At 38.6% G+C, this 25,094-nt stretch overlaps 5 protein-coding genes and 1 long non-coding RNA gene across 6 annotated transcripts; 2 read left to right on the forward strand and 4 right to left on the reverse strand.

The window, feature by feature from the left end:
• The first annotated feature begins 589 nt into the window (after nucleotides 1–589).
• On the forward strand, nucleotides 590–6,286 carry LOC103429334 (probable galacturonosyltransferase 12). Its single transcript, XM_008367494.4, has 6 exons — nucleotides 590–990; nucleotides 4,070–4,122; nucleotides 4,215–4,370; nucleotides 4,544–5,134; nucleotides 5,264–5,566; nucleotides 5,681–6,286. The coding sequence occupies exons 1-6, from the start codon at nucleotides 780–782 to the stop codon at nucleotides 5,963–5,965; spliced, it is 1,599 nt and encodes a 532-aa protein (XP_008365716.3). The 5' UTR covers nucleotides 590–779; the 3' UTR covers nucleotides 5,966–6,286.
• A 621-nt stretch (nucleotides 6,287–6,907) lies between these two features.
• Nucleotides 6,908–7,621, reverse strand: LOC103429737 (uncharacterized). Its single transcript, XM_008367870.1, has 2 exons — nucleotides 7,266–7,621; nucleotides 6,908–7,061 (listed from the first exon to the last, which is right to left on the reverse strand). Exons 1-2 carry the CDS (start codon nucleotides 7,619–7,621, stop codon nucleotides 6,908–6,910), a joined length of 510 nt encoding a protein of 169 aa, XP_008366092.1.
• An 859-nt stretch (nucleotides 7,622–8,480) lies between these two features.
• LOC103429341 (transcription factor ILR3) lies at nucleotides 8,481–11,558 on the reverse strand. The gene is made up of 5 exons (XM_008367502.4): nucleotides 11,187–11,558; nucleotides 9,926–9,988; nucleotides 9,387–9,464; nucleotides 9,128–9,290; nucleotides 8,481–8,950 (listed from the first exon to the last, which is right to left on the reverse strand). The coding sequence occupies exons 1-5, from the start codon at nucleotides 11,303–11,305 to the stop codon at nucleotides 8,684–8,686; spliced, it is 690 nt and encodes a 229-aa protein (XP_008365724.1). The 5' UTR covers nucleotides 11,306–11,558; the 3' UTR covers nucleotides 8,481–8,683.
• A 4,071-nt stretch (nucleotides 11,559–15,629) lies between these two features.
• LOC139194261 (uncharacterized) lies at nucleotides 15,630–18,278 on the reverse strand. Its single transcript, XR_011579021.1, has 2 exons — nucleotides 18,055–18,278; nucleotides 15,630–16,088 (listed from the first exon to the last, which is right to left on the reverse strand). It is a non-coding gene; the product is annotated as an uncharacterized lncRNA (long non-coding RNA).
• Nucleotides 18,279–18,820: 542 nt separating this feature from the next.
• LOC139194785 (uncharacterized) lies at nucleotides 18,821–19,333 on the forward strand. The gene has a single exon (XM_070819700.1). The coding sequence runs from the start codon at nucleotides 18,821–18,823 to the stop codon at nucleotides 19,331–19,333; it is 513 nt and encodes a 170-aa protein (XP_070675801.1).
• A 4,874-nt stretch (nucleotides 19,334–24,207) lies between these two features.
• On the reverse strand, nucleotides 24,208–24,720 carry LOC114824211 (uncharacterized). The gene has a single exon (XM_029100643.2). The coding sequence runs from the start codon at nucleotides 24,718–24,720 to the stop codon at nucleotides 24,208–24,210; it is 513 nt and encodes a 170-aa protein (XP_028956476.2).
• Nucleotides 24,721–25,094: the final 374 nt, after the last annotated feature.

Consider the following 25,094-nt stretch of genomic DNA (forward strand, 5'->3'; position numbering starts at 1 on the left):
CATGTATAGGATATCATAACAACATACAACAAATACCAACCCAAAAATGTGCATAAATACCATCCATAAATTGAACTCGATATGTCGGGTGCAAATGTAAATACTTTTAACCAAAACTACTGTAGTTGAATTGAAAGTCAAAGTTCAAACAATGACAATTTGCTTGAAAAAAAAATATTAGAATCAAATGTTCCTGCAATTTTACTCCACTACCAAAAGCCCATAGAAGAGAGAGAGAGAGAGACGAAGAGTCATTTTCCATGTAGAAGCCCTGTTGTGTCAAACACTCTCTTTCTCTTAGTCGAAGCTCTTTGAAACAAGAACCTCCTGTGGAGGCAAAGCCAAGCAAACACCAAACCAAACATTTACTGCATTATTATATTCTAATTTTTTTATTTTTATGAATTTTAATTTTGTTTTTCTCTCATCTCCCTCGTCAACTTCCCTCCTTCAAAACCAAGCCAAACTCCCCAAACCAGAAAAGCAAACATCACCAGTCCCATGTCTCTATCTCTTTAACAACCCCCCTCCTCATCTCTCTCCACATATCATAATATCCTAATACATCTCCTCCTATAGCCCAAAAACTAAGCAAGGTTAGGTAACAGATAGCTACCTTAACACCATCAAAACCCTTCCTTTTACACAACATTGCTTCTTGCAATTCTACTCTGTCCTTGTTTGCCTGATCAGGCTGGAATTTGCCATTTCCCACCCGAAAATAACATTTTGGGTGTGTATGTGTTAGTTTTGTTGGTGTCCTGAACAAAACAATAAAAATGCAGCTTCACATATCTCCCAGCCTGAGGCATGTGACAGTGTTGCCGGGGAAAGGAGTGAGGGAATTCATCAAGGTGAAAGTTGGGTCGAGGCGGCTTTCATACCGGATGCTCTTCTACTCCATTCTGTTCTTCACTTTTCTTCTCAGGTTCGCGTTTGTGATGACTGCTGTGGACACCATTGATGGGGAAAGCAAGTGCTCCTCACTAGGTACGTGCATGTACTTTCAACCCAATATTATTGTAGCAACTCTATATAGGTTTCAGATTATCAGTTTCATATGTTATGTTATCAAATTATTAATCTAGACAAGTGCAGACAGATTCTTGTTTAAATATATACTTTTATCTTAAAAGTTTAACAACATAATATATCGAAGTTATTTGTAATCTTGTAGATAAGAAAAGTAGCTCCTATACAAACGGAAAAGAACAAGAATTGCCAGTGTGAAGATACACACGTGAGAGACTAATCATAGATTGTTCAATATTATCTAGGTTTCATATAAAAGCATGTCGTTTCTGTCTTGACAATATCAATTGCAGGCAAATAATATTACAATAGTGATAAACCAATGGCTTGATTAATTTATTAATTCTTTGCCAACAAACAATGATCTGCTAGGAAAAGTTGTTCAGATAACAAAAGATTCTAGTCACTGTAAGAACAAGAGGAACTTGTAACATTCAACGTTTTAGTTTTCTTTCAGAAAATGGGAAAATTGGTTCTTGAAGAACTAATCTATGAGTATTGGTTCTTAAATCTGCCACAACGTTTATCAATGATCATTTTAAATAACTCAATTATAGTTTTCTTTTAAAATAAAAGAGTTTAATTAAATAAAGGACAAAAATTCTAACAAATGACTTGTTTTGAGGTGCTTTTAAAATGACTGAAAAAACTTTTGGTAAAACTGATTTTTGATTCTAAAAGCACTTTTTAGAAGGTATACCAGAAGCACTTAAAGTGCTTTTCCGAATCTGCTTGGATTTTTACTAAGGATTAATTTCAAAAACATTTTTACCAAAAACGTTTTCAGTCATTTTAAAAACACTTATAAACGAATATGAAGTTATTCAAAATAATTACTACTTCAGTACTTACAACCTTTATTTTAGAAACCACTGTTCTAAAAATCCCCGCCTAGCGCCACCTAGGCCCCAGCTAGGCACTAGGCGGTTGGTCACCGTCTCGATTAATGTCTAGACGTTTGAAAATTAAGAAATGGGCCATAAACCTGCTAAGGTGCCCACCTAGCCCACCCAGACCCGCCTAGGCTACGACTCACTTAGACAGAAAATAGATCATTTTCATTTTGCATTTTATTTTTTTCAATAAATTGTAAGAGACTTGTTGAATACTTAAATGAATACACATGTTCCCCATGTTTTCATTATGTTCCAATACTTCCTAATATATATGTCATTCTATTTTGTAGTTTATAATGAAATTATATATATTTTAAGTATAAACATACACTTATTTACACGAAATATAATAGATTTATTTAAATCCGCCTAGTCCGCCTAGCCGCCTAGGCGCTATGCCCCAGCTCGTCGTCCGACTAACTCCTAGCGTCTTTTAGAATCTTGTTAGAAACCAAAGCTTTGATTGAGCTTTAGTTTAAAAACAATACTCTAATTACGTTTTTCTTTGCCACTTAGTACTATGGTCTAGTGATATTCATCTTCAAACGTAAGTGAGAGGTCTTAGGTTCGATTTTCGCAAATTTGAACCACATTATTGTAAGCCTATTATAAGGCTATGACCATCCCCTACCGTAGATATTATCATTGTCACACACACACACACACAAAAAAAAAAACTTTTTTTTTTTTTGGGAACAAAATATATTACCTATTGAGGGTTAAGTTTAGCCTCACAATGCGCTATCAATAATGTGGTTCAAATTTTCTTTTGATGAGAATCGAATATAAGACCTCTCACTTATAAGTAAAAATGAATAATAGTGGACCGTAGTACCAAGTGAAGTGAATATGAATGTGAATGTGATATCCAATCATTTGAATTATATAATTAAATATGCTTAATTATTTAAAATGTGTTTTGTCATGTGTCATGTGACATCCCACATCGCCCAAGGAAGTGATACTTAAATGTATATTCCCATCCCTACCTAGCACGAGGCTTTTTGGGAGCTCACTGGCTTCGAGTTTCATCGGAACTTTGAAGTTAAGCGAGTAGCGCACGAGAGCACTCCCATGATGGGTGACCCACTGGGAAGTTCTCGTGTGAGTTCCCATAAACAAAACAGTGAGGGCGTGGTCGGGGCCCAAAGCGGACAATATCGTGGTACGGTGGACGAGTGGGTCCGGGATGTGGTGGACCTCGGGCCGGGATGTGACAATTTGGTATCAGAGCCTAACCTTGGCCGTGGTGTGCCGACGAGGACGTCGGGCCCCTAAGGGGGGTGGATTGTGACATCCCACATCGCCCAGGGAAGTGATCCTTAAATGTATATTCTCATTCCTACCTAGCACGAGGCATTTTGGGAGCTCACTGGCTTCGGGTTTCATCGGAACTTTGAAGTTAAGCAAGTAGCGCACGAGAGCACTCCCATGATGGGTGACCCACTGAGAAGTTCTCGTGTGAGTTCCCAGAAACAAAACCGTGAGGGCATGGTTGGGGCCCAAAGCGGACAATATCGTGCTACGGTGGTGGAGCGGACCCGGGATGTGGTGGACCCCGGGCCGGGATGTGACATGTCAAGTGATCCAATGTATTTAAAATCTATTGAATGATATAATTAAATGTGCTTAATTATTTAAAATGTGTTTTGTCATGTGTCAAGGCTCAAAGCTCCTTTCAGGATATGATAAATGGGCTGCTTGTATTTGTTGTCTCTGCAACATCATAATTTATCCCACCATAATTTCTTTTTTTAAAACCATAAATTCTGAACCACCAGATGAATGGCATAGTACAGTAACCTGCACTCATTTTTATTAACTAGTTATAGCTTGAGCGCTCAGTACAAAAACATCATTTAATTTTGGGAACTTTAACGAAAAGCACCCGGTACTGTTCACTTTAACGAAAAACCACATTTTTACACTAAAAAGTCAATCCTGGTACTATTCACTTTACCCTTTATTTTGTCCTTATCATTAAAACTCAAAGTTTTCAAGCTCTTTTCATTAGTTTCCTTTTAATTTTAACAGTTAAATATTGCTAGACAAAAAACTAGACAGTAAATTCAGTACAAATAAATATAATTAGACACATTACTCTAGTTATTTGTAACACCTAATTTTTGTTTCAATGGTAGGTTGCTTGGGGAAAAGATTAGGGCCAAAAATATTGGGAAGAAGAGAATCAAGGGTAATTTCTTAATGCCTACTTCTTGTTGATGAGATATTATTTAATTACTTGATTTTATTTTTGTATATAACAATGTAATTAATTTCTGAAAGGTCCCAGAAGTAATATACCAAATATTAGAAGAACCCATCGGCAAGCATGAATTACAAGGAAGATCTGATATTCCTCAGTCCTTAGACGAGTTTATGGTTGAAATAAAGGACGGAAAATTTGACGCAAGGACTTTCGCTGTCAAGCTCAGAGAAATGGTACTTCTGTTCTCAATGTTTTAGTTTTTTGAAAAGTAATTAATAAGACATTTCTCTAATCGGCAATGAAATTCCGATAACGCCAGGGTCTGCCAAATTTCGGCTCCAAATTATGTCTCATGTTTTTGGTGCAAGCGTATTTTGAGTTATAAGACATGGTGCATGTTTTTCAGGTCACACTTCTTGAGCAAAGAACCCGAAATGCCAAAATCCAAGAGTACTTATACCGGCATGTAGCGTCAAGCAGCATACCTAAACAGCTTCACTGCCTAGCCTTGAGGTTAGCCAACGAGCATGCCTCCAACGCGGCTGCACGCCTCCAGCTCCCTTCTGCTGAACTCGTCCCTGCCCTCGTTGACAACTCCTTCTACCACTTTGTCCTCGCCTCAGACAATGTGCTTGCCGCCTCTGTTGTTGCCACATCCCTTGTTCGCAACTCATTGCGCCCTCACAAAGTTGTCCTCCACATTATCACAGACAGGAAGACATATTATCCGATGCAAGCGTGGTTTTCCCTGCATTCGTTATCACCTGCCATAATTGAGGTCAAGGCGCTGCACCATTTCGATTGGTTTACAAAGGGGAAGGTGCCGGTGTTGGAAGCAATGGAGAAAGACCAAAGGGTGAGGTCGCAATTTAGAGGCGGGTCCTCGGCCATTGTGGCAAATAATACCGAGAAGCCTAATGTTATTGCAGCAAAGTTGCAGGCACTTAGTCCCAAGTACAACTCTCTGATGAACCACATCAGAATACATCTACCAGAGGTAGCATGCTTAACAATGGTTTAATAGCGTTTACGACATCTTATAGTGCTTCCATAAGCCTATTTTGCCTAGACAAATTGCTGCATTTTCTCTGCACTTCATGCTAATCTACACTAAATCTCAATGCAGCTGTTTCCTAGTCTTAATAAGATAGTGTTCTTGGACGACGACATAGTCGTTCAAACTGATCTTTCTCCGCTATGGGATATCGAAATGAATGGAAAGGTCAATGGAGCAGTTGAGACATGCAAGGGAGAAGATAACTTTGTGATGTCGAAGCGGTATAAGAGTTATCTGAACTTCTCTCATCCTTTGATATCTAAGAATTTCGACCCCAAGACATGTGCCTGGGCTTATGGCATGAACATCTTCGACCTAGATGCTTGGAGAAAAACCAACATAAGCCTTACATACCACCATTGGCTTGAAGAGGTGAAAGAAGTTTAAACTTTATAACTTTCAAAATTTCCCAAAAAGAATTTATCGAGAAAATGCGTTACGGTCTTCTAAAAATCATCCTATCTTATGATCCTTATCTTTATGCAGAACTTGAAATCAGACCTGAGCCTTTGGCAGCTAGGAACGTTGCCCCCCGGCCTAATAGCATTCCACGGGCATGTCCATGTTATCGATCCATTCTGGCACATGTTGGGACTGGGATATCAGGAAAACACAAGTTCTGCCGATGTTAAGAGTGCCGGTGTCATCCATTTCAACGGGAGAGCAAAGCCCTGGCTAGATATTGCATTTCCAAAACTTCGGCCATTTTGGGCAAAATATGTCAATTTCTCAGATAAATTCATCAAGGGCTGTCGTATCACGGCAACCTAAGTTGGATTTTCAGAGGAATATATCGAAAATGTTGATGATAAGAGTGGATTGTATATGAGGCAAAGGAAAATGAGAGAGAGTTCTTCCCCAATTCACGGCGTTCAATATTTAATGCAAGAAAAAAAACAGCACCGGGCTTCTGATACGCGGAACTCCGCTTCCCGCAGTGCACATTCCTTCACCTATCACTCTGTATTCTTCTTTCCTTTACCCCCTTACACGGCGATTAGAACTTCCGATCATACAGTTTTGTTTACCGACTATATGTTAGAAGTAGTACAAGCAATAAAATACAAGACCACATACTTCATAAGATTCAAATACATGAGACAAAGAGAGGGAAGTTTGTTTCTTTGGACAACAATTAGAAAGAGCACTGAAAGGGTCAGAAATACATTTAACTACGAATTGCTTGTCTACGGTTAATGGAAAGCACGGTGCATTCCCGGTGCCAAGTTAACACGGTGGCTGGGAGGACAGCATCAGGATTCGGGTTTTCCTACCGACTGTTAAATTTATAGAAATCATAACTAGTCCGGCCATTAATGAGTATCGAGACCCTTGAGTGAGGCTAGCCGACATTCACCTCTCCCAGACCCTGCGTAAAGCGGGAGCCTTGTGCACTGGGTACGACGAGACCCTTGAGTGAGGATGGCAGAAAGCGAAACTGCGTAATAAGAGTCTCTCTCCCTTGTACATACTCGAAAAGCAATCATTTTACGAGGACATTTGCCTCTATAGCTTACAATGAAGACAGAGAACATATATAGCAAGATTGAATGATGAATCCATAAACATAAATCCAAATTATTTCCCTTGTAATCAACAAAATACACAACCACGAGCTCAGGACATGTAAAAGTCACACAATTCAACAAACACCTCGTACACATTCAAAAATTATCAATCAGAGAGTATACAAACACAGTCCTGGAAGAAAGCTTACTTGTTTCCAGTCACATTCGACACCAAATCCCTGAAAAACTTGACTGATTTCGTCACGGGCGAATTAATGGCCACCAACTTATTCAAAACATTCTCAACATCTCCGATCGAGGACCGCGATTTAAACGTCGAAACACCTTCAATTCCCCTCCTTCCTCAACAAAAACAGTCCATTTCACTCACCACTCACAACCCCATCTCTCACGCATTTGAAGATCACGACATTCCTTCTGCTCAAAAGCCCCTTCACCTCCAAACCCACGAACGAAAAAATCACCTCAAACGAACTCACAAACCGGCCTAGCTCTCCCTTCTCCGCCTCCTCCTCGAACGCCCACTTGGGGTTGAAGATCACCACCGGCCACGGAACAACAAATTAGTGTCCCTTTTTGTAACCGCCAGTTGGGTTCCCTCTGGCGCCAAAAACACCGCCACGTCAGCAGAATTCAAATTTCCGGTATTATCGTTGGCGATGGAGGAAATGTCTGAATGCTCAACCGGGGTGGAAGGGCAAGCCCCAAAGGCTTTCAATGCGGTTTCTGCGAAGGCGGCGTTTGACCATACGTTCAAGACGTTGACTTTGGAGGATATTCGTTTGATGGGTAGGTCTTGGAAGAGCTGGAGGGCGAGGTGGGAGAGGGATTCCGGGGAGTCATCGGCGAGAGGGATTTCAAGTCGGAATCGGGGTTGTTTGGGCTTCTTGAGCTTCATGGTGAGGCGGAGGTTGTTGAGGGGCTAGGAGAGGGTGGTGGGGAGGCAGGTTTTGGCTTGTTTGATGGCGGATTCTTTGGAGGTTGGAGGGGTGGGGAAGGAGGATAAGGAGGAGCAGAGTGCAGATAAAGTGGTAATTTTGGGTTTTGGAAGAGGGTTGAAGGGATGGAGATGTGAGAGTTTTGGTGGTGTTTGAGAAATGGGAATGGGGGGTTGGTGGGGGGTTTGGAGTTTTGATGGTTTTTGTGTGGATTTTGAGAAGGTTGGAAGCCATTTGAGTGTTTTAACAGAGTAGGGGAAGAAAGCCGAAACAGAAATAGGTAGTTTGCCAGAAGCGCTTCTTGATAAGGTTGCAAAAGCACTTCCACTTTTTGTTACTTTTTAACTTGGGTTTTTTGCCAATCGTTTGTTGGTTCATATTTGTTTAGTTTCTATGACAGCTGTAATATGACTCCTAATTTCGAGTTCTCGGAGAACTTCAATGTAACTAGCCAATGCATCGACGGTGTTTCAAGTCAATCACGCATTGTTATGTGAGAACGTTAAAATACGTAGATGTAACTAGTCAATGCATCGATAGTGTTTCAAGTCAATCACGCATCGTTATGTGAGAAAGTTAAAATACGTAGTAGTGTATAATAGACCTGTGATACCACCACCATGGCATCACCGGTAAAAGTTGCTCTTCATTTGTAGACGAGCAACGCAGCGTCCAGAATTCTGTATTACTGGGGCGCACATTGCGGTGAAGACGTTCCATATAGGTCCGAATCGATAACGTGCATAAGATGATTAACATCTAGAGCATCCTAAAAATTGGGAACGAGAAGTTGCGAGATTAACTTATTAGTTCATACGATTTACATGTAAATACCAGCATACTAATTCATAAACGTAGCCAGGTTTGCAATTGCAGTTGCAAATACAGTCAATTCACCCACCAAATTCAGTTAGTACATAGTTAAACAAAAATACATGAACAATGACACGATAATAATACATTTGTTTGGGACAAAATGTTATCCCAAATCAACACCCCAATCATTTTAGATTAAGCCGGACTTAAGCAACCGGTGGGCGGAGTACATGATCCTGCGAAGTATCCACAGCGGCAGGTGGCATGAATTGCCACATGGCAACCCCAGGGTAACCAATGAAAGGCACCAACTTGTTGCCGTGGGCTTGGCCTTGAGCCGCAAATGCAGCAGGAATTCCAGGAGGGGGAGGCAAAAAGCCAGGCTGCGCATTCATGGATTTCAGTTGCTGTTCCAACTTCTCTTTCTCCGATTTAAGCCTCTGCTTCTCATCGCGAAGTTCATTCTTCTCTGTCTGCACAAGGGAAAACATGTTTTGCACGTTGTCACATCGGCAGTTTTTTTATGTAAGTCCGTATGTCCTGTCAACTTCTACCAGGTAGAATAAAGAGTACAAACCATCTAGAATTTAAGGGTTTTTACACGTGATCCATCCTCAAATTTTGAATCAAAAGAAACAAAGGGTTTTTACCTTCAATTCCTTGATCTTCTCCTGGAGGCCTGAATTTGTGTCCTTCAACTTCTGGGCTTCACCACGTAATTGATTCACCATTCGTACAGCATCAACCAGAATGGCAGCCTTGTCCGTCTTGGGGGGCCTTCCAGGCTCCAAAATAGAGCCCAATTCCACAAACCTATTATTGGTACATGTCAAGCGATAAGACAAGCCTGCCTCAAACAAGAGGGAGAGAAGAGGAGACCTATAAACGAAAGAGAACAATAGAATGTACTTGTCATTTAGCCTGTCCCTTCGCAACTTCTCCCTACATGCCTTCGAGCTTGTTCCACTGCATGATTCAGATCTGACCCTGCAACGAGAAAAAAGCAACACACAGAGGAAGACAGCTGGAATAAGATGAATTAAAACAAACTTACTAGCTTTTGATCAACTCACTTGTAATACTAACATGTAACTTCTAGGTGGTGATTTTCAAGACAACATGATAATTTGTGAAGATATGACATGAGGTGTTTTAAAACCAAATTGAAAGAAAATAAGAAATTAAATCATCCAGGATTGAAAAACCAAAGATAGATGATGACAGTAAGCATGCATGTTAGTGATTGAAGAGATCATTATAAACTTTAGTTAGTATCCTCAACTAAGGCTGCTGTAGCACAAATTCATGATCTCTTGCACAGCAGCACATGCATTAAAGAAAATAGTCAACTATGATAAGGTATAAAGCACATAAAAGAGAATGAGAATATGCTTTTTAAAGTGGTTACACATGGTGATCTCTTTGATGAGAAAATTCAAAGTTCATACCTCTTTTTTGAGCCAGATTCCTTAAGTCCCTCAGCATCCCCCAATGAGCCATCAAGTTCAACACTACGAAATGCCACAGAATAAAGAAAATAAATGAACAACCATACCACACGACCCAATCTGAAAATGAATAAACAATACAAACCCTTGCATACGACAAAGTAAACATTACACAATATAAAGAAAGATCATGATACAAACATCCAATACATTTCTGAACTCTGTCGCCTCCAACCGACCAAAAATATATAAAATTATGACCAAAGCTTTCTGACCTCATACACATAATAGATGATCACATAATGAATCCACAATATAGACCAAGCCCATGAAGCCTTCTGTAAATAGTCGTTCAAAAAATGGTCCAGCAGTCCTTGTAAAGGCCATTGCTTAAATATAACTGTAAAACCTTTATATGGAAATACATGAATATATGCATAATGTGTACCACTTTTCATCAGGAACCCTCATTGCAAAAACAGACTGTCACCCCGTTAAAGTATAAATCCCACCACCAAAGTCATCTTTTTCTCTCAGTAGAAAATAACCTCAGACCCTCACAACTCCAACCACACTAGTACTCAGCAAATCTCATACACTAAAGTTACAGTTCATGGGAAAAGGTTTTGAGTGATCAAAACAAACTGACATGTTATCGCTCTCGCAGTGGCTTCCACAAAAACTTCAAGTTAGTGGACAAATTCTGTTCGTCCCACAAATGTATTACACTCAAATCCTAGAGCACAAGCAGTTGGTCTGTTAAAGCCATAGATTCCCTAAACTGTTGGAAAAGTCGCTTCTTTGTTCTTAAAAAGCTACTTTTTACTTTTTATTTAGCCAAACACCCTCAAACTGTGATATGTGATAGTATCGGTTAAATTCGATATTTTTTTCCCACCCGCAAAAGAACACAGTACAATTCAAGCCATTCAATCAGTAACCAGCTTGAATCCAAGCCTCTCTCATCACACATTTCCCAGTCCTAAACAGTCCCAATTAACCAAACACTCACAATCACAACGAACGACCCAAAAAACAGATTGGGAATAAGACAAAAGGATCTTAAAATCAGCAAATTCCAACCATTCAATCCCAACCCACGAACCAAAAACCACCCAATTTCGCAGAGGTTATCCAGAAACCCCAAAATCAAAGCAGAAACGAAAACTCAAAAAACCCTAATTTGTCCCAGTCGGATTAATTGCCCAAAAGCAAGAATTAATTAATCAATAGTACAAAATTACAGAAGAAATGGAAGTACCTGACGCTAGCCGAACCGGCGACGGGCTGAACGGGCCAAGTGAAGTTGCCATCCAGAACAGGGGTATCGTCGATGAGCCCGTAATCGAAGAGCCAGTTGGTGTTTTCCGGGGAGACCATGTTTGGACGCTGCCGGAAAAAAAAAATAGGAAGCGGTTTTCCGGTTGGGGACTAGTCAATCCTAGTAACCAAACAGGGGGCGTCAATTCGCCGTCTTGGGGGGTTGGTGGAGGAGGCGGGTTCGTATGGAAAGAGGGGAAGAATCTGTGTGCTGATGGTCACGTGGGGATTTGATGGCACAGCAAAGGTGGTGCGTGGTGTGTGCTGGGTGTGTGTTTCGTCATTGATCCAACTCTACACATCTCACCCACACGCTTTTTGCTGGGTTGCTGGGTATGGACCTAGATAATAAGTCATGGGCTTGGGCTTTATCTCATCACGTTTTTATTTATTTTGTATAAAGTAAAGCCAAGTTTGAAACGCTAGCTAGGGCAGCAAAGTCACATATACAAAGATGAGTGATTTGCTATAGAAGATCCTCTTAAACAAATTCAAATTCTTCCTCGTAGTTTAGTTGAATTTAGTGTAAAATATCGTCGGTATCAAGAAAAATAATATATTATATGGATGAAATATGGTCTGATCTTCGAGTTGATATATTAAACAAAGTAGTTGAACGAGTATTTATCAAATATAGCCAAATATTAGCCCCTAATTTTATAAATGTCAGTTTTTATAAAACCTTTCAAATATATCCAAAATATCACTCAAATAGACACAAATACCCTTAAGCTTTTAAACCTAATAAATTAAAAAATCAAAACCCGATTAGATTAAGAATTCTCACGACAAAACCTAAAAATGGTGGAGACCTAGTGAAGGCATCGACGGTTGGTGGAGACTTGTGCACCCCTAAACGAAGGTGAGCATAGATGATTAATTTCTTGCATTTTTCCTTGTCTACATTTTCTCTTTACTTTTGTAGTTTTTTCCTTTGTATTTAATTTTCCTCTACAACCTGAAGAAAAAAAAAAGAACATGAGTTTTTATGACGATTGTAACACGGTTTACACTCCATTATATATTTATTTTGAGATTAACATTTGAATAGTCATGAAGTTTGTAAACTTCGTGGTTTGCAATACTCTCCTTGGGAGATTTATCGAGTTTTCCTGCAAGGGCCAATAACAAGGTTGTTTTCCCGCAGCCATGGGGACCAAGAAATTCATGTACTGCATTTAGAAAAAATAGGGTTACTTTATGATATAAAAAAATGTTTTTTTTTCTTTTAGTCTGCAATTGTCAATTAATTGTACCAATAATTTGGCCAATATTAAATTAATTTTTTCAATATGTATGTCACTTTCTTCTTTGCTTATTGTTTTGCTTATATTTTAGGAAAATGTCTAGTAATGTGCAATCTAATGAACCCAGCTTTAACCGATTAGATGTTCACAAAGGTAAAAATATTGTACATGAATTAGATATAGCGGACCTATGCAATTCAGATAGAGAGATAGTTATATGTCAATTGTATTAACTACTGTAAATCTAAGAATGTTTGATCAAGAAAGCTGAAAAATGAAGTAAGAAAGAAGAGCTCAGAGAGAGAGAATAGTGCACTCAAAAGATGAATATTCATTCAATGTAATTGTTCAATACAATCAGAAAACTAACATATAAAGGCTACCAACTGACTTAATGACTAGAAAACTTTTATCCAATCTAACCAAATCTTAACAGATCCAATCCAACCAAATCTTATCTAAAATAACCACTTTTCAACAAATCCTAGCTGGCAGATATACCTACAAACTTGCCATGTGTCCTCACTTATCATCCCCCCTCAATCTCAGGTAGGGTAACCAATTCGGAGATTGCAGCAATGTTTGTAAAACGCAGGTCCATGAAGCCCCTTTGTAAAGACATCAGTTGTCTGATCCTCAGTGGGAACATATTGCACCAGTAAATCTTTCTTCTGGACTTTCTCACGAACGAAGTGGAAGTCAGTATCAAGGTACTTAATCCTGGTATGAAATACTGGATTCACACATAAAGCAAGGGCTGAGAGATTATCACAATGGAGAAGTGGGGGATATGACAGAAACTGATGCAAATCTTTCAACATAAGACGTATCCATGCCATATCCGCAGCACAATGAGCCAAGGCTTTATATTCTGCCTCGGTGGAACTTCGAGAAACCGAAGATTGCTTCTTAGACTGCCAGGAAATAGGATTGTTGCCCATATAAACCACAAAACCAGTTATTGATCGTCGAGTATTAGGATCGGTTGCCCAGTCCGAATCGGAAAATGCAGTAATAGACTGATCTGAAGATGCAGAATATGTAAGACCACAATTGATAGTGCCTTGTACATATCGAAGAATGCGTTTGACAAGAGCATAATGAACATCTGTAGGATTGTTCATAAACTGACACGCAGCATTGACAGAATAAGAAAGATCTGGTCGTGTAAACGTTAAATATTGAAGTGCACCCACCAAACTCCTATAAGTAGTTGGATCAATTAAATGAGTACCCTCAGATAACAACAATTGAGTATTTGGCTTGCATGGTGTGGGGGCAGGTTTGCAAGTGTCCATTCCAGCCTTATGAATCAACTCCTGAGCATACTTGGATTGATTAATAAAGATATCACCATTATCTTTATAGGTAAGTTGCAGTCCCAAAAAATATGAAAGTTTTCCCAAATCTTTCAGCTCAAACACATCACCTAACTCCTGAATAACTGCTTGAACTTTGCTGGCATTGGAACCTGTCAAGATTATATCATCAACATAGAGTAGAAGAACTATTACATCATTGTCATCACGTTTGATAAAGAGACTCGTATCCAACTGAGACATGTGAAATCCCATAGCTGGTAAATAACCTGTGAATTTAGCATTCCAGGCACGAGGTGCTTGTTTTAAACCATAGAGAGATTTCACCAATTTACAAACATACTCAGGATGATTAGAGTCCATAAAACCCTGTGGCTGCTTCATATACACTTCTTCCTCCAAATCACCATGTAAGAAGGCATTTTTGATATCAAGTTGTCTTAACTCCCATTTGTATTGAGCAACAAGAGAGATAATCAATCTCACAGTAGTATGACGCACAACCGGACTAAAAGTCTCAAAGTAATCTAAACCGAGTGCTTGACTATAACCTTGAGCTACTAACCGTGCCTTATACCTTGAAATGGATCCATCAGGATTCTTTTTCAGTTTAAAAACCCATTTACTACAAATAACAGACCGATGTGCAGGAGGAGGAACAAGGATCCAAGTGCCTTGACTTTGTAGAGCGTCGAACTCCTCTTGCATTGCATGTTGCCAATGAGCATGAGTTGCAGCAGTTCGAAAAGAGGTAGGTTCTGAAATATCATGTAATGCAGCAACAAAAGAAAAGCCACTATGACAATGATCAGAAGGATCAAGTTTCATAGTGTGTAACTGAGGGAATGTAGCAAGAAAACCAGCATAATTCTTCCGAGAAATAGCATCGGTTTGTAGTCTAGTTTGCATTCTCGAAATTGGAGCAGAATGAGATAAATCATTAGGGAAAGAGTCAAGAGGAAGAATTACCTCCAGTTGTGCAGGATCAAGGACAGGTAAGACTAAAGCTGTGGAGGAAGAGGAGAGAGTTGTTTCAGATGCTGAAGAAGAGCCAGTATGATCAGTATTTGCTGAAGGAGGAGCAGATGTAGCAATATCATTGAAGGAAGACAAATCAGTACTATGATGACTTTCAATACCCTGTGAACCTATAGAGACCGTGGAGATTGATCTTGGCGGAGGAGGAACAGGAACTAGCACGGAAGATTGCAAGGACTGAGAAATAGAAGCTTGATCAGAAGAACCAGTCTGTGTAATAGAAACATTCTTATATGGAAACTGACTTTCATCATGCACAACATGCCTAGAAATAATAAATTTCCTAGTTGGAGGATGAAAGCAAATGACTCCTTTATACCCTGGAGCATATCCCACAAAAACACACAATGAAGCCCTTGGTTGTAACTTGTTGGCAGTATAAGGTCTAATATATGGATATACTGCAGTACCAAACACTTTGAGACCTTGTAACTGAGGATTGATATTATACAACTTCTGATATGGAGATTGTTGTGCTAATACTGAACAGGGCATTCTATTTATTAAGAAGACAGAGTGGGCACATGCATGATACCACATATCTTGAGGTAATTTCGCATCAGTCATAAGAGTAATGGCAGTCTCCACAATATGTCAATGTTTCCTCTCAGCAATGCCATTTTGCTGAGGGGTATATGGACAAGAGAGCATATAAATGATGCCTTTTTGTTTTAAGAAATTCGCAAATCTGGTACTAACATATTCACCACCACCATCCGTTTGTAAACATTTGATACCAACATTAAACTGAGCCAAGACAAAACTATAAAACTGTCGAAAGACATCAAAACATTCTGATGTATTGATTAAGGGAAATATCCATACAAATCTGGTAAACTCATCTACAAAACTAACATAATACTTGTAACCGTCTATGGACTTAGTAGGTGATGGTCCCCAAAGATCAGTATGAACTTTTTGAAATGGAAAGGTACAAGTTTCTGTTTTAGCAGAGAAAGGTAACCTAGACATCTTCCCAGAAATACAATGAGGACATAAGTGTTGTTGGTCATCGGGAATACTAACTATATCTGACTGTTTCAACATAGCAGACAGGATTGCATTGCTGGGATGTCCAAATCGTTGATGCCAGATTGCTGTTTTCACTTTCTGTCCAAGTAAAGCCACTGATGTATTGGATGAATGAGTAGAAGAACCAGATAGCAACTAAACTGGTATCCGAAACAACTCTCCCCCATTACTCCTTCCGTGGTAAAGTACAACTTTGGTTACCTTGTCCTGCACAAAGAACTCATGATCATCACAAATGAACCAACTGAAATTATCTTTACAAAGTTGTTGCACTGACATTAAACTCACAGCAATATTTGGCACATGTAAAACAGTTCTTAAAAATAAAGAAGTAGGGAGAGTATTTAATTGAGCAGAACCAATATGTTGAATTGGCAAACCTTCACCATTGCCAATAGTGATTTTATCAGTGCCTTGATAAGGAGTGACTTGTTGAAGTGAATTGACATCAGCGGTCATATGATGGGAAGCACCAATGTCAACTATCCAGGAATCTTGAGGCAAGAATGTAGACGAACCTTGTGCTTGCATAGCAGTTAAAGAAGGTGCAGGTGCCGTGCCTTGATAAGCAAAGTTATTACGATGATGACAATCCAAGGCACTATGACCTCGTTTTCCACAGATTTGGCACTCAACAACCTGACCTACTTGATTAGGATTAGTAGATCTTTTCCAGCAATTAGGAGCGGTATGCCCTCTCTTGGAACAAATTTGGCATTCTGGAACAATATAGCTTCTATTTTCTGTGTTTCCAGACCAAGATTGCCAAGTACTGCCACTGGACTTAGTACCGGATGACTGTCCTCTGCCATTAGAACCTCGATACCCCCCATTAGACTTCGGGCCAAAAAATGGTCTGGAACCATTATTAGAGGTATTGAATGACCGAGAAGCATTACCATTGCCAACAAAACCATATGAATTAGAAAACTCTGGATACACAGATGGAGATTGTGGCATGACATAAGAACTTAATGGAAATTGATCAGGAGAATACATGAGACCATTAGATGAAAATGGTGGTGCAGAAAAGGAAGACCCTTGAGGATTAACAGGCAAAGCAGCAGACCCGTGAGAATTAAAGGGCAAAGCAACAGAACCTTGAGGATGATATGGTATACTCAGATTAGAACCCCCATTAGGTACTCGAGTAATTGTCCCAACAGTAGCACATGGAATGTCATCAGAATGGCTAGATGAACCTTGAGACTAAACAGACTGAGAAGAAGAGCCTTGCATATACAACCCAGAAAAATTATGAGTCATAGTATTAACCATAGAGTCAACTTCCCTTTCAGCACACAACAATTGCTCCCTAAACTCCCTAAGAGTAATGGAGTTATCTCGAGTAAGAATAACAGTTCTTATAGTAGAGTATTCTCTAGGTAAACCAGATAATGCAGCCACCACAAAATCATTATCAGAGACAGATTCATTGGCAGCAATTAATTGATCCTTAATATTCCGTAGTTTAGACAAATATTGATCTATCGAATCACCACCTTTTTGCAAAGTTTGAAACTCAGTCTTTAAAGTATTCACCCTAGCCTTCGAAATTGAAGCATAACGATCTTGGAGATTAGACCAAGCCTCATGTGTTGTCTTACAACCCAATACATGTTCAATAGATTCATCAGACAAAGTGGCTATCAACAAACCCAAGAGTGCTAAATCAACTGATTCCCATTCAAGAAAAACTTCAGAAAGCATACTAGTAACCCCATGCTCTTTATCAATCACAAATTTAGGAGGACAAACTGCAGTGCCATCAAAATGATCAAACATCTTGTACCCTTTCATAACAGACTTGAACTGATAAACCCATTTCGAAAAATTCTTATCATTCAACTTGATTGTAAGCATACCCAAAAGACCTTCAATTCGAATAGTATTAGACGCCATTGTTACACAAACTATGCAGATTTCAAGAACACAAGTAGAAAAAGAACAACTTCAACGTTCAAAGATACACGAATAACAAACAAATTTATCAGATGGCTTCATGCCCAAACACACAATCTTGATCGCAGATGGCTTCGTGCCGCAAACACACAGTAAAAACAAATTTCTCAGATGGCTTTGTGCCCAAACACACAATCTTGATCGTAGATGGCTTCGTGCCGCAAACACACAGTAATGGCTTTGTGCCCCCAAAAAAAATTTATACACTTACAGGGAATTGATGAATTGATGAACCCAGATACACCAACTCAACTTCCAAATGCCCAAAGTGCCGTCACCGACTGAAATTTCAGATGCCTAGACACCACAGGAGGATCGCTTGCTCTTGATACCATATTAACTATTGTAAATCTAAGAATGTTTGATCAAGAAAGCTGAAAAATGAAGTAAGAAAGAAGAGCTCAGAGAGAGAGAATAGTGCACTCAAAAGATGAATATTCATTCAATGTAATTGTTCAATACAATCAGAAAACTAACATATAAAGGCTACCAACCAACTTAATGACTAGAAAACTTTTATCCAATCTAACCAAATCTTAACATATCCAATCCAACCAAATCTTATCTAAAATAACCACTTTTCAACAAATCCTAGCTGGCAGATATACCTACAAACTTGCCATGTGTCCTCACTTATCAAATTGTACAAGACTAAGGAGGATTTAAAAAAAAAGTTGGGTATTGATGCTATGAAGAACAATTATGAATTCAAAGTGAAGAGATCAAGCAAAGAAAGGTTTGAAGTTAGTTGTGTCGGCGACGCATGCAAATGGAAATTATGTGCTTCTAAATTACGACAATCATCTTATTTCAAGGTCAAGAAATACACTACTATGCATTCATGCTCATTAGACGTTATCAATCGCCATCATCGACAGGCAAGTAGTTCTTTTATTGGTTAATGCATAAAGTCTAAGTATGAGGGTGTATCATGAGTACATGGACCACGTGACATCATAGAACATATGCGAAAGGACATGGGTGTGAGTATAAGCTATGTGAAGGCTTGGAGAGCTAAGGAACATGCAATGGAGTTGGTTAAGGGATCACCAGAAGAATCTTACACGGTACTTCCATCTTATTTTGCTGTATTAGAAGCCAAAAATCCAGGTACGATAACAACTATTGAAACGGATGAGAATAATTGTTTTTTGTACTATTTCATGTCACTTGGACCTTGCATAAGAGGCTTTCGAAGTGCTATTAGGCCTGTAATAGCAGTCGACGGGATGTTTTTAAAGGGTAAATATTTTGGCACTCTATTTGTTGCCACATGCATGGACGACAATAAACAAATATACTCTTTAGCATTCGGAGTTGGAGATTCAGATAATGACGCATCATGGAATTGGTTTTTGACAAAATTACGGGGAGCAATTGGGGAAATTGATGACTTGGTGTTCGTTTCTGACAGACATGAAAAACATTCGAAAGGCTCTTTCAACTGTTTTTTCCCAATGCCCATCATGGTGCATGCATATTTCATATAAGTCAAAACATTAGGCACAATTTTAAGCATGAGAGAGCACACAAATTGTATTTTACAGCTACTAAGGCATACAGAGTTCCTGAATTTCTTCGTCTCATGACAGAAATATATAAAGTCGACTCTGAGGTGGGTGATTATCTTAATTCAGCTAGATATGAAAAGTGGACTCGTGCGTGCTTTGATGGAAAGCGGTACAACATCATGACAACAAATATTGTTGAATGCCTTAATGCAATCCCTAGAGATGCTCGAAAGCTACCTATCACACGATTTCTTGAGTATTTAAGAATGAATATTCTCCAGAAGTGGTTTTATAAGCATCGAACCGAGGCAGCCAAAATGAATACACATTTGACAGATTGGACAGACAAGTTGGTGCGAGAAAATAACAAGCAAAGATTATCATTCCAGGTATTTTACTTTATTCACTTAACAAGAATTTATTTTAATTTCTCTATTTAATTTTGGCACATTTTGATTTGTTCTCAAGTTTTTGAACTATTTTACTGATTCTCATATCAAATAATCTGTAACTTTATCCATCTGTACCATGTTATTCTTTATATGTATGTTTGCAATGCAAGAAAGTAAAGTTCAAAACTTGGGTTTGACCAAAAATGTAACTTCAACGTAATTTTGTTGTAGTTTTATGTAAATTGCTTTTTGTAGTTTTTATACGGATTTTGTTGTTGATTAGTTCTTCTTTTGTTTGAGTAATGTGTGTGTGTGTGTGTGTGTGTGTGTGTGTGTGAATATGCAGGTATCGCCCATAGCAACTTACTAATTTCATATATATACGATAGATTTTGTATTGAAGTTGTGAATTTAGAGGAAAAGAGTTGCACATGCCGGCAATTTTATCTTGACCAGCTACCTTTCTCAAATGCTTGTGCTACATGTAGACACCGACAAATTTCATGTTATCCTATGTGTTCTCATTATTATACTACAAACTTTTTGGTCATTGCATATGCAGAAGCTATATGGCCAGTTCGTGATCAGACCGATTGGATAGTAACTGATGATGTGCATGAAAGAATTGTCCTACCACCAATTACACAAAGAAGATATGGCAGTGCAAAGAAAAGAGGATCCCATCACGTGGGAAAGAAAAATCAACTCGAAAGTGTTCAAAACGTAGTTCAAATGGCCATTATAAGCAAACTTGTAGGAATCTCGTTCAACTTCATCCTACTTTGTAAAACCCTTTTAAATTTACAGTTTAAAGAATACAATTTTCTTTCTATCATTTTATTATTTATATTGGTTGTACAATCCTTTAAATTTGAGACAAGTAAAAGTTAATTTATTTTTGTTTGTTCACTCTGGTATATTGCCTTCTTTATCAACTTCTTCATCTATTCCTGATTATCTTTACCACTACTTGATGTATTGTTCCATCTTCCTTGTTAACTACTAGATTTTCAAAGAGAAACTTATTTGGTTACTATTAGCCGAAAGACTAGTATAAGAGAAAACAACATTTTTAGGTTTTGCGTGAAAACTCATTCATCTAATAGGGTTTTTGATTTTTTTTTTATGCAACGATATATTTTATTTTTAATTTATTAGGTTTAAAGTTTAAGGGTATTTGTGTCTATTTAAATGATATTTACATTTAAAAGTTTTTATAAAAACTAACACTTTTGAAATTAGTAGCAAATATTTGACTATATTTGATAAATACTCATAATATATCTCATATCTTGATCTTTGTCACTTTTCTGCGATGTGCAAGAGTTGGCGGGCTGTTCTAGAATGGGTTCAACTGAGTGCAAACTTGCCATCATCACCATGCCTAAATAGTACATGTGCCCTCTTGGTGCCAAGAGCGATGGTAAAACCGTGAAGACGTTCGAGCTCTTTGATCTGTCATCCAAACGAACGTATCATCATATTGGAAGCACGCATCTGATAGAAGAAGGGAGAGGACTCATTGCCAATGCTCGACTTCATGCTTCAAAATATGGTTGGTTATTGTTCTCAGCTATAGAAAATTTATCCGGTGGCGCGAGGACAGCATTCTTTTTCTTCAATCCCTTCTGCAATCAGATTTTGGAAATGCCTCCGTTAGATTTGAACACGGGTGAAAAGGTAGGGTTTGCAATCTTTACAACCACTCCAACTTCTCCTAATTGTTTCATCCTTGTCCTAGGTGAAAACATAACATCTTATCCTTGCAGTAAAGGATATAGCTTTATATTTACATATAACTCGACAGAGAAAAGATGGAGAAGTGTACGTGGTAATTATGATTTTAATCTAACTGAAGCCAGTGACATCGCATATGTGGATGGAATTTTGTATGTGCGTGGGGAATACTTCTTCATTCGCCTTGGATGCCTTGGATATTTCACTTCAAGCCTGGAAACAATGAAGAAACTACTACATGCCAAGAGAATCTTTTCTCTACGAACCAGTGGAACGTTATTTAGTTGAGTCTGATAGGGAGCTCTTATTGGCGGTTTATTGTGTCAACAATGATCATATCTGATTAAATTTTGGTATGTTTATCGACTTGATTCTTCTCTAAATTCTTGGAGTAGAGTTGAAAGTTTGGGACATCGAGTGGTGTTTATATTCTGCTCGAGTAAACTGTTCAAAACATCAAAAGCAACTGCGAGTCCAGCAGGGGGGAAATTCCACCAAGTCTTAGCGTATAAAACTTGGTTGTTTAATCCAAAAAACCATTGAAAATGCCACATTTTTTGGTGTGAACATTAGCGAATGGATAGAGAATCAATCCATGAAGAACACACAATTGAGAATAGTCGGGCATGATATATAGATGCACATTTTATTTTATTTTGTTACTGTTAACCTAACATGGATATGTGCATACGCAAGATAATGCAGTCGAGTCGCTGTCGGGGACATTTATGCACGTTGCAGCTGCATCTGGAGCAGTATTAGGGTATTTGGAACAACATCTATCAGAGCATGGTTTACTGATGTCTGTACTTGGGCATGGAATGTCCGACTGCATTGCCTGGCGAATTTCAACTTCTTCCTTTTCTCTCTGGTTCAGTATTAAAGAAAGCTCTACACGCATCAATGACGAATTTAGCAAAGAAACAATTTTGCAATCCAAAATTGACCAAACCACTTTCAAATTTAAGCTAAACAATCATCATATCATCAGAACTATAAAAAAATTAAACATTACCCACTAAAAATAAATCAAAACAATTTTTGGATCCTCATTAGCTCACCCTCCCGTCATAGCCTTTTTGGGCTTCCCAGGACCCAGATCTGACCGACCCAGATGACGCAGACGACGAGGTAATCGTTGGAGATGAAGAAGTTGATGTGTTCGGCGTCGGAGATAAAGTCATGCCCGAAGCCTTTGTTGTCAAAATCAAAGTCGATGAGGTGAATCTAGTAGGACAATGCGATGTGCCATTGCAATCGAGGTTGAGGAGGTGAATCAAGCAGAACGAAGCGAAGTTCTTAGCTAATCCTATGGTTTTTTGGAGGACTCATGAAGACCTGTTAGCAATGTCTCTAGCCAAAGTGAGTCTTAGTTAATCTTATTAACACTAGCCCCGCAAGGGAACAAACACTAGACTAGACTAATATTCAATCTAGTCTAGTCCAATGAGAGCTAAGGCAATTTCCAACCGAAGGGTCCAGAGGGCCAGAGAGCCGAAAATAGTCCGAAAATCATCTTCAACCGAAGGCTAGACCAGGGGGCTCGTGGGCCCCACGAAATCTGAAAAGGCCAAGTGGCCAAAGGGCTGGCCATAAATTTAAGAATTGACTTCGGATATAACCAAAAGCATCATTATTAATCCTGTCAATTATATCTGACAGCAATTCTTAAACAAGTTTTTGAATCCAACGGCTAGCTAACGTCAGTTAGCCGTTATTTTTGAATTTTTTTTTTACAGTTTTATTTATTTATTTTATTTACAAAAAAAATTTCCTATAACTTCCATTTTTAAATTCTATTTTTTTTCTATAACTTCTATTTTACAAAATTTGTTTCATATTTTTTTAAAAATTCTATTTTTTTCCTATAACTTCCTAAACCATTATACAACATTAAATTAAATTAAGTAACATGAAACAACATTAAATAATATTAATGAACATAAAAATTATACAACATAAAACAAACATTTAACGACATGAAACTTAAACAATATTTTTAAAAACATTTAACAACATAAAACTTAAACACCTACTTCATGCTTCTTTTGGCCCAAAGATGTGCAACAAGATCCTGTTATAGGTACTTGTTTGTGGCATAGGAACGTATCACTCTATAGGACCTCATGTACTCATTTATAGAGATACTACCAGTTCTTGGATTGAAAGTCAAATTAGGTCCATCATATATTTTTGCACGAGCCATTCTTGACCTATTTGGACTTCTTGGTCATCATCGGACTCTCCATCAATATACTCATCTCACTCATCCTCCACTATCATATTGTGTAATATGATGCAAGACATCATGATGGAGTCCAAATTTTCTCGACTCAACCCTCTTGCCGATTCGCTGATGATTTTCTACCATGCTTGTAGAATACCGAAAGCTCTCTCAACATCTTTCCGATATGCCACTTGGTGTAAGGTAAACAACTTTTCCGCGTCATTCTTAGGGTTTGGAATTGCTTGGACAAGTATCGCCCACTTTGGGTAGATGTCATCTGCCAAGTAATACCTCATATTGTATTGACGGTCGTTGATGTAGTAGTCAAGTTGAGGTGTTTTACCTTCCGTCAGGCGATTGAAAAGGGATGAAAGCCCAAGAACTGTAATGTCATTTTGGGATCCAGGGACTCTAAAGAAAGCATGTCAGATCCATGTGTTATATGAGGCAACCGCCTCTAACACAACAGTTGGCTTTCTCGACCTTCCGTTAAAGCCTCATTGCCATCCAATGGGATAGTTCTTCCAATCCCAATGCATGCAGTCTAATGACCCTATCATGCCTGGAAACCCACGGTCTTTAGTTTTGCGAATGAGTTGATTCAGATCTTCTTGATTTGGCTCGCGGAGGTACTCATCTTTGTAAACCTGAACAATTGTGTCACATAATTGTTCAAGAGTATCAAGGCATGTAGACTCAGACATACCATGGGTTTCATTCATCGAATCAGCTGGGGAGGCATAGGCCATCATTCGGAGTGCAACAATAACATTCTGATGAGGTGAGAAACCAGGACATCCTTCTATGTCCCGCTTTTGTCGAAAGTATAGATTAACCTGCTGGACATCACAAAGTAAACACTCGAAGACATGATGCATCATCCGGAAGCAACGTCTGAAATCCTCTTTTGTGTACATCAAGTTAGGGTTGAAGTAGTTGTTCATCAGATTGGCATGCATCATCGCTCTGTCTCGTGTTTGTAAGAGCGACCAGCAATAGAGCCACCCCATTGAGGTTGTTTCTCAGTTGGCTGACACACCATAGATGCTGCTCTATTTTGTTTGTTGCGCCTTACTTGAACTTCTTTATCAGACTCCTTATCTTCTCGTCTAATTTGTGCCCATTTTTCTTCCAATTTGGAATTGGATGAGGACCCCCAATTGGAATCCGAAGATGATCCAAAGTTGGAATTCATTGCAAACTTGAATTGAAAGAGATTGAATTGAAATAAATTGAATTCAAAGTTGTGTGAATTATAACCCAATATCCACCCTATTTATAGCAAAAAAAAATTCAAATCCAACGGCTAGCTGACGTCACTTAGCCGTTGGATTTGAATTTAAGTTGTAGTTTTTAAATAATAAATTATGTTTGGCCCTTTGGC

This window comes from Malus domestica, chromosome 03 (assembly GCF_042453785.1).
Source record: "Malus domestica chromosome 03, GDT2T_hap1".
Lineage (NCBI taxonomy): Eukaryota > Viridiplantae > Streptophyta > Magnoliopsida > Rosales > Rosaceae > Malus > Malus domestica.